The 7,656-nt window shown below is 39.9% G+C and overlaps 1 protein-coding gene across 1 annotated transcript; it reads left to right on the plus strand.

Moving 5' to 3' along the window:
• Positions 1-3,184: 3,184 nt before the first annotated feature.
• On the plus strand, positions 3,185-4,147 carry LOC308418021 (olfactory receptor 51G2-like; the record flags this gene model as incomplete). Its single annotated transcript, XM_080913359.1, has 1 exon — positions 3,185-4,147. The coding sequence occupies one exon, from the start codon at positions 3,185-3,187 to the stop codon at positions 4,145-4,147; it is 963 nt and encodes a 320-aa protein (XP_080769485.1).
• Between the last annotated feature and the right edge of the window lie 3,509 nt (positions 4,148-7,656).

A 7,656-nucleotide genomic window follows, 5' to 3' on the forward strand; every position in this document is an offset into this window, starting at 1 on the left:
CTCTGGTCAGGACTTCCAGTACTATGTTGAATAGGTAGGAGGAGAGTAGGCAGCCTTGTCTAAGCCCTGATTTTTGTGGGATTACTTCAAGTATCTCACCGTTTAGTTTGATGTTGGCTATAGGTTTGCTGTATATTTCTTTATTTTGTTTGGGTATGGTCCTTGGATTCCTGTTCTTTCCAAGGCTTGTTTTGTGACCAACTTTATGGTCAGTTTTGGAAAAGGTGCTGTGAGATGCTGAGAAGAATGTGTATTCTTTTGTTTCAGGATGAAACGTTCTGTAGATGTCTGTTAATTTCAATTGGTTCTAGGAAGTAGTTTCCATCCTTGTATTGGGTTTTCCATCAATTATTTTTTGTAGGGCTGGATTTATGTTCAGATATTGTATAAATTTAGTTTTGTCCTGGAATTTCTTCGTCTCTCCATCTATGGTGATTGAGAGTTTTGCTGAATATAGTAACCTGGGCTGACACTTGTTCTAATCTTAGTGTCTGTATGATGTCTGTCCAGGCTTTTCTAGCTTTCATAGTCTCTGTTGAGAAGTTGGGTGTAATTCTGATTGGTCTGCCTTTATATGTTACATGTCCTTTTTCCCTTACTCCTTTTAGTATTCTTTCTTTGTTTTGAATACTTGTTTTGATTATAATGTATCAGGAAGTGTTCCTTTTCTGGTCCAAACTGTTTGCGGTTCTGTAGGCCTCTTTTGTGCTCATGGTCATCTCATTCTTGAGGATAAGGATGTTTTCTTCTATGATTTTGTTGAAGATATTTACTGTGCCTTTTAATTGATATTCCTTGCCCTCTTCTATTCCTATTATCCTTAGATTTGGTCTTCTCATTGTGTTCTGGATATCCTGTATGTTTTGAGTTAGGAACTTTTTACTTTTTACATCTTCTCTGACTAGTTTGTCTATGTTTACTATGTTGTTTTCAGCCCCTGAGATTTTCTCTTCCATCACTTGTAGTTAATTGGTGATGCTTGCATCTGTGACTCTTCATTTCTCTTTTAGGTTTTCCAATCCAGGGTTGTCTCTTTTTGTGTTTTCTTCATTGTCTTTATTTTTATTTTCAATTCCTTCACCTGTTTGGTTGTGTTTTCCTGTAGTTCTTTGAGTGATTTTTGCATTTCCTCTTTAAGAGATTCTATTTGTTTATGTGTGTTCTCCTGTGATTGTTTAAGGGAGTTATTCATGCACTTCTCCAAGATCTCCATCATCATCTTGAAGTATGATTTTGAGTCTGAATCTTGTTTTTCTGGAGTGTTTGGCAATCCACTACTTGATGTGGTGGAAGAGTCGGGTTCTGATATTGCCAGAGTGTCTTGGTTTCTATTGCTTAAGTTCTTTCCTTTTCCGCTTGCCATCTTGTTATCTCTGGTTCAGGTGTAAAAGCACCTGTGGAGCTGATCTTCGAGCACATTCTTTCCTGGGCAGATTCCAGTTCCCTCTGACAAGGCCCAGGCCGTACTGTGGGCTGGAAAGGATCCCTTTCCACAAGCAGTGCCAAGCACTCTCTATACTCTGGGTCCTCAGGGCGCAACCTCACCAGGCTTGTGCCTCAGGTTCTCTGCTGCTCCAGGAGAAGAAGAACCTGTGTGCCTAGTCTGTAAGCACAGCCTTTAAATGCAGACCCTGATTCCCTCTGACAGAGGATGGGCCCTTACTGTGGGCTGGAGGGGAACCATATTCATGAGCACCACTAAGCATTCTTTGTGCTCTAGGTACTCACAGCACAACCTCCCTAAGCCTGTGCCCCAGGTTCTCTGCTGGTCAAGGTGGAAAAGAGCCTGTACTTCTAGAGATGCTTTTTTATAGAGTTCTGCTTACACATTACTTGCAGATACTTGCAAATAACTTTGAAATTGTTTTTTTAATACCAAGTTATTTCTGACAGCTTTTTAATAATAAAGTTTTTTCCCTCAGTTCTTACCAAACCCTATCCTGTATTCCACATATGTGTATATATAGGTGCATGTAACTAGAGTATGAAAAATAACATGAATGGCTGAGCAGCTATCTTAGTTCCAATGTCTTTGTGGCACTCACTGTGTGCTCTGCCAGGTTCTACATCCTGAGTGTTGCACATAGGGCTTCCATGCTTTGAGCTTTTATACTCATTTATTCCCACTATAAAGTTTGGTTTGTGTTTGAGTTTTCTCCCACAATATTTGTTCTTCTCAACATCATGGCTGAGTCATCTCTGGTCACACTGCTAATTCATGACCAGAGCTGCTTTTAGCCTTTCATTGTATAAAAATGCCCCATTCCATAATACCTGTTTAAGGTGATACCATTCCCTGTGTGTGTGTGTGTGTGTGTGTGTGTGTGTGAGAGAGAGAGAGAGAGAGAGAGAGAGAGAGAGAGAGACAGAGAGAGAGACAGAGACAGAGACATACAGAGAGAGAGAGAAAGAGACAGAAAGAGAGAGAGAGAGAGAGACAGAGACAGAGACAGAGACGAAGACAGAGACAGAAAGTGGAGGAAGAGAAACTATAGAAGAAAAGTTCTGAAAAGTTCCCTTTCTAGGCATATGCTGTTTATCGTGGTGTATGTACAGAAATATTAAGTCAAAGATGCTCCTGGCTTCAAACTCTATAAAACTATGTTTCATAGACATTGTTACAGTTTCTACTTGCATCAGCAGTGTCATTACTTCCTCTCTGTTTGTCTTTGAGTTCTCTGAAATGGTTAGATTCTGTTTAGATTATTGCCATAGTTTTAAGGGTATTCTTGTTTAGGTAGCTTAAAATAATGTTTTCGTATGATACTGTCTAAGAATAAGCTTGATAATCCTCATTTTTAAGTTAGTTGTGTTGTAGCAGCAGCCTGTGTCTCTGATCAGCAGTAGATTCTCTCTACCAAGTGGAGATATCCTCAAATGGCTCTGAATGGTTGCCAAAGAAGAAGTTTTTCTCCAGAAAGAAATATACAGTGATGGTACAGAGCTCACATATGATGAATGAAAAGTGCCAGCTGTTCCCTACTGCAGAAGAAAAACTTCCCCGAAAAGTTTTTTTTTAGACACATTACATTTATAAATCAGATTCTGAATTGTTACAGTCATGCTTGGACTTATAGCAGCAGATATTATAGCCTGTGTCTTTGCATAACTGCATCTTTTTACTTAGGTTTCTTCAGAGACTGGAGAGATCATATCTTCCTAGAGTTCTTACCTGTCTCCAAGGATGATCCTTTCTCAACCTTTCATCAACATCACCTTCTTCCAGCCACAGACTTTCCTCATGATTGGCATCCCAGGACTAGAGGACATCCATGGCTGGATCTCCATTCCTTTCTCCTTCATGTACACTGTGGCACTCACTGGAAACTGCCTCATCCTCCTGGCTGTGAGGAGGACCCATAGCCTACACCAGCCCATGTACTACTTCCTATCCATGCTGGCCCTAAGTGATGTGGGTCTCAGCTTGTCCACACTGCCCTCCACCCTGGCTGTGCTCTGGTTTGACTATCGTTTCATCGACTTCAATGCCTGCCTGATCCAGATGTTCTTCCTACACTCCTTCTCTGTGGTAGAGTCCTCGGTGCTCTTGGCCATGTCATTTGACCGCTTTGTGGCTATCTCCAACCCACTGCGCTATGCATCTGTCCTCACTAACAATGTCATCATCAGGATTGGGGTGATCATTATAGCTAGAGCCACTCTGTCACTATTTCCAGTGCCCTTCTTGTTAAAGCGACTGAACTACTGCCCTGGCAAGATCCTCCTGTCTCACTCATTCTGTTTCCATGCTGATGTCATGAAGCTGGCCTGTGCTGACATCACCGTCAACATCCTGTATGGACTCTATGTGGTTTTGTCCACAGTGGGTGTAGATTCCTTGCTTATTGTCATGTCCTATTCTCTGATTCTGCACACAGTGATGGGGCTAGCTTCACCCCGGGAGCGTATCCGGGCCCTCAACACATGTGTTTCCCATATCCTGGCTGTCCTGGTCTTCTACATTCCAGTCATAGGTGTGTCCATGATCCATCGTTTTGGAAAGCACCTACCTCACATTGTTCATGCCCTGGTTGCTTATGTGTACCTTGTGGTACCTCCTGTGCTCAACCCCATTATCTATAGTGTCAAGTCCAAACCCATCAGGGGAGCCATGTTCAGAGTGCTGAGAGGAAAAGACCAGGCCTGATGACATGGGAACCTGTGAAGTGTTTGGGAAAAAATTAATATAGTTGGTGGATCAAGTCATACACATCGCTTTGTTGTGGGTATCAACAATAAGTATAAGACTATGGTGAAAATTAATTCTATGATGTTTACTATGATGCCAGGAATCATATCCAAAACTTCTAACATTTTATGCAGCCCTTCTACTGCTGAGATACATACTCTGACCTGAAAATTTGTTCATTTTTAACACAGTTATATCATACATATTTTCTAAAGTGAATGTTTTTTGGCGCTGTTTTAAATTCCAGGAAAGGAATGTTGGTTCCTTTGCTTTGAAGACAGTAAATTTCTAAATATAAAAATGTTTCATATAATATTAGAGGTATGTTGTTAAAAGTATGTACAGAGTACTGGCTAAGCAGAGAGCCAAGTTTTTATCTGTTTATCATTGTGTCTTTTCTGTGATTAAATGTCCATAATAATTTTATACAGTATTGCTAGGATCACTGTACACTAAGTAGTATATGTCACAATATGTTTTAAATGCCAATGCATATTTTTCATTCTAGTAACTGATCTATTCATTTATTTATTACAACAGGCCTTCTTGAAATTATTCTAGTCAATGCTTTTTCACTTGAGAATATTTTGTATAACCCTGAATTTGAATGTGTATAAAATAAGTATTGAAGCCAAACATTTACTGATAAGAACTCATGAAAATTCTTATGTTAAAATGTTTTAAATGTAAATTTCTAACACCTACTAAACATGAAACCAAATTTGGGTGATAGTTAAATATTTTTTCACATAAACCATTAAGTCTCACCTGAGAATTTCATACTGCAGACTATAAAGCAACTTTAAAAGTTTTCATATCTAAGTGGTGTTTCTATTTTGCAATAGCCCCTGCTGAGAATATCACTTTATGAATACATAGGACAAAAATTGCAGAAGTACACTTAAAGTCATTTCAGAAATAAATTGAAGTCTGCAAGTCAAATAGTAGTACTTTAAATTCGTGCATTGTACAATCCAAAGATGATACTCATTTAAAAATTTCTACTTAAAAAACAGATGATTAAAGTAAAACATTCAAAAGCTTTCTTTTCTGTTATAAAAATGTTGTCTTTCTATGAGAAGAAATTCTGTGCACAAAAAAACACAAACAAACAAAAAAACACAATAGAGTCAAAACTGGAGCAAACTAGTCCAGGCTGTATTCACTAGAATTTGTTGTGTGGTACCATATGCAATGACAAGTATACCGATGTTGTGTGTATATCCAATCAAGTAATGAAGTCATGTGGTTATAGCCTGGGCTGTTGCTTTCAGAAACCTGTCCAACTCATAATTTATTTCATTTATTGTTCACAGACCATCCAGAAACTTAACTACTATTGCGAGAGTTCCAACATCTGGTCATGTCAAACCATATGAGAACTTGAGGCATATGTTCAAAAGTTAGGCTTAGTGGCAGAACAGGCGCTCAGGCCATCTGTTACCAGGAACATCGGAGATCCAGGAACACAGGCCTGGTGAGACTGGGATGCAAGTAGCCAGGGCACAGAGAGGTCTGGGTCGAGCCCCCAGAAAGCATGCCACACTGCCCATTGGTTCAAGAGAGCTGGAAATCTGCCTTAGGGATTTGGTTTTCAACCAGAGGGCCTGTGCATGTAGAACAGGCACTCCGGACATCTGCCGCCAGGAACAGCAGAGATCCAGGGACACAAGACAGGTAAATGGTAGAGATAGGAACCAATCACTGACAACAAATGGCAAAGTGGAAGGAAAAGAACTTACCACAGGGAAACCAAGACAAACTGGCAACACCTGTACCCAGCTCTCCCATCACAACAAAGAGCAGAATGCCAAACACTCCAGGAAAAGAAGACACAGACCTGAAATCATACCTCAAGATGATGATAGAGATCCTTAAACAAGAACTGGAAGAAAAGCAAGAAGAATTAGAAGCTTTTAAAGAGGAAACAAAAAAACACTCAAAGAGCAAAAAGAACTAGAGGAAAACAGAACCAAAGACATTAAGGAATTGAAGAAGGAATTTAAAATGGAAATGGAAACAATAAGAAAAACACTAAAAGAGACAACCCTGGAGGTAGAAAACCTAAAAAAGAAAGTCACAGAAGCAAACATCTCCAACAGACTACAAGAAATGAAACAGAAAATCTCAGGGGCCAAAGACAACATTGAAAACAAACAAAAAACAGTCAGAGAAGATGCAAAAGCCAAAAAGTTCCTAATCCAAAATGTCCAGGAGATCCAGGACACAATGAGAAGACCAAATCCAAGGATAATAGGAATAGAAGAGGGCAAAGAATATCAACTAAGAGGCACAGTAAATATCTTCAACAAAAATGTAGAAGAAAACTTCCCTACCCTTAAGAATGAGATGACCATGAGCATAAAAGAAGCCTATAGAACTCCAAGTAGAGTGGACCAGAAAAGAAATTCCTTTCAACACATAATAGTCAAAACACCAATGGCCCAAAGCAAAGAAAGAATACTAAAAGCAGTAAGGGAAAAATGTCATGTAACATATAAAGGCAGACCAATCAGAAGCACACCGACTTCTCAACAGAGACTATGAAAGCTAGAAGATCGTGGACAGATCTCATGAAGATCCTAAAAGAACACAAGTGTCAGCTCAAGCTGCTATACCCAGCAAAACCCTCAATCACCATAGATAGAGAGACCAAGATATTCTAAGACAAAACTAAATTTACACAATATCTGACCACAAACCCAGCACTACAATGAATTATAGGTGGAAAACTAAGTAGAAGGAGGGAAACTTCATCCTAGTAAAAAAACAAAAAGAAAATACCTAAGCACATCCACCACCAGGAAGAGTGGAGACCCAGACACACAGGACTGACAAGAACCCAGTGAGAACTGATTCTGACTAGCCAGGGGGCAGAGAGATATCAGCAGAGCACGCAGAAAGTGTGCACCTGCCCGGCTTGATTCAGAGATCCAGGAACCCAGCAGCATTGGGCCATCTGTTCCCAGGCTGCAGCTTCCGGGGTGCAAAACAGGCACTTGGACCATCCGCCACCAGAGAAAAGCTGAGATCCAGGGGCATAGGCCAGATACAAGGGAGAGGCGAGAACCAATCACTGACAACAAGATGGCAAGAGGAAAGCGAAAGAACGTACCCCAGGGAAACCAAGACAAACTGGCAACACTAGAACCCAGTTCTCCCATCACAACAAACAGCAGATTGCAAAAGACTCCAGAAAAAGAAGACTCAGACACGAAATCCTACCTCAAGATGATGATAGAGATCCTAAAACAAGAACAGGAGGAAAAGCATAAAGAATTAGAAGCTTTTAAAGAAGAAACAAGTAAAACACTCAAAGAACTCAAAAAACTAGAAAAAAACAGAACCAAAGAGATGAAGGAATGGAAGAAGTAATTTAAAACGGAAATAAACACAATAAAGAAAACACTAAAAGAGACAACCCTATAAATAGATATCCTAAAAAAGAAATCAGGAGTTGCAGATGC

This window comes from Micromys minutus (genome assembly GCF_963924665.1).
Source record: "Micromys minutus genome assembly, chromosome: 2".
In the NCBI taxonomy this organism is placed as follows: domain Eukaryota; kingdom Metazoa; phylum Chordata; class Mammalia; order Rodentia; family Muridae; genus Micromys; species Micromys minutus.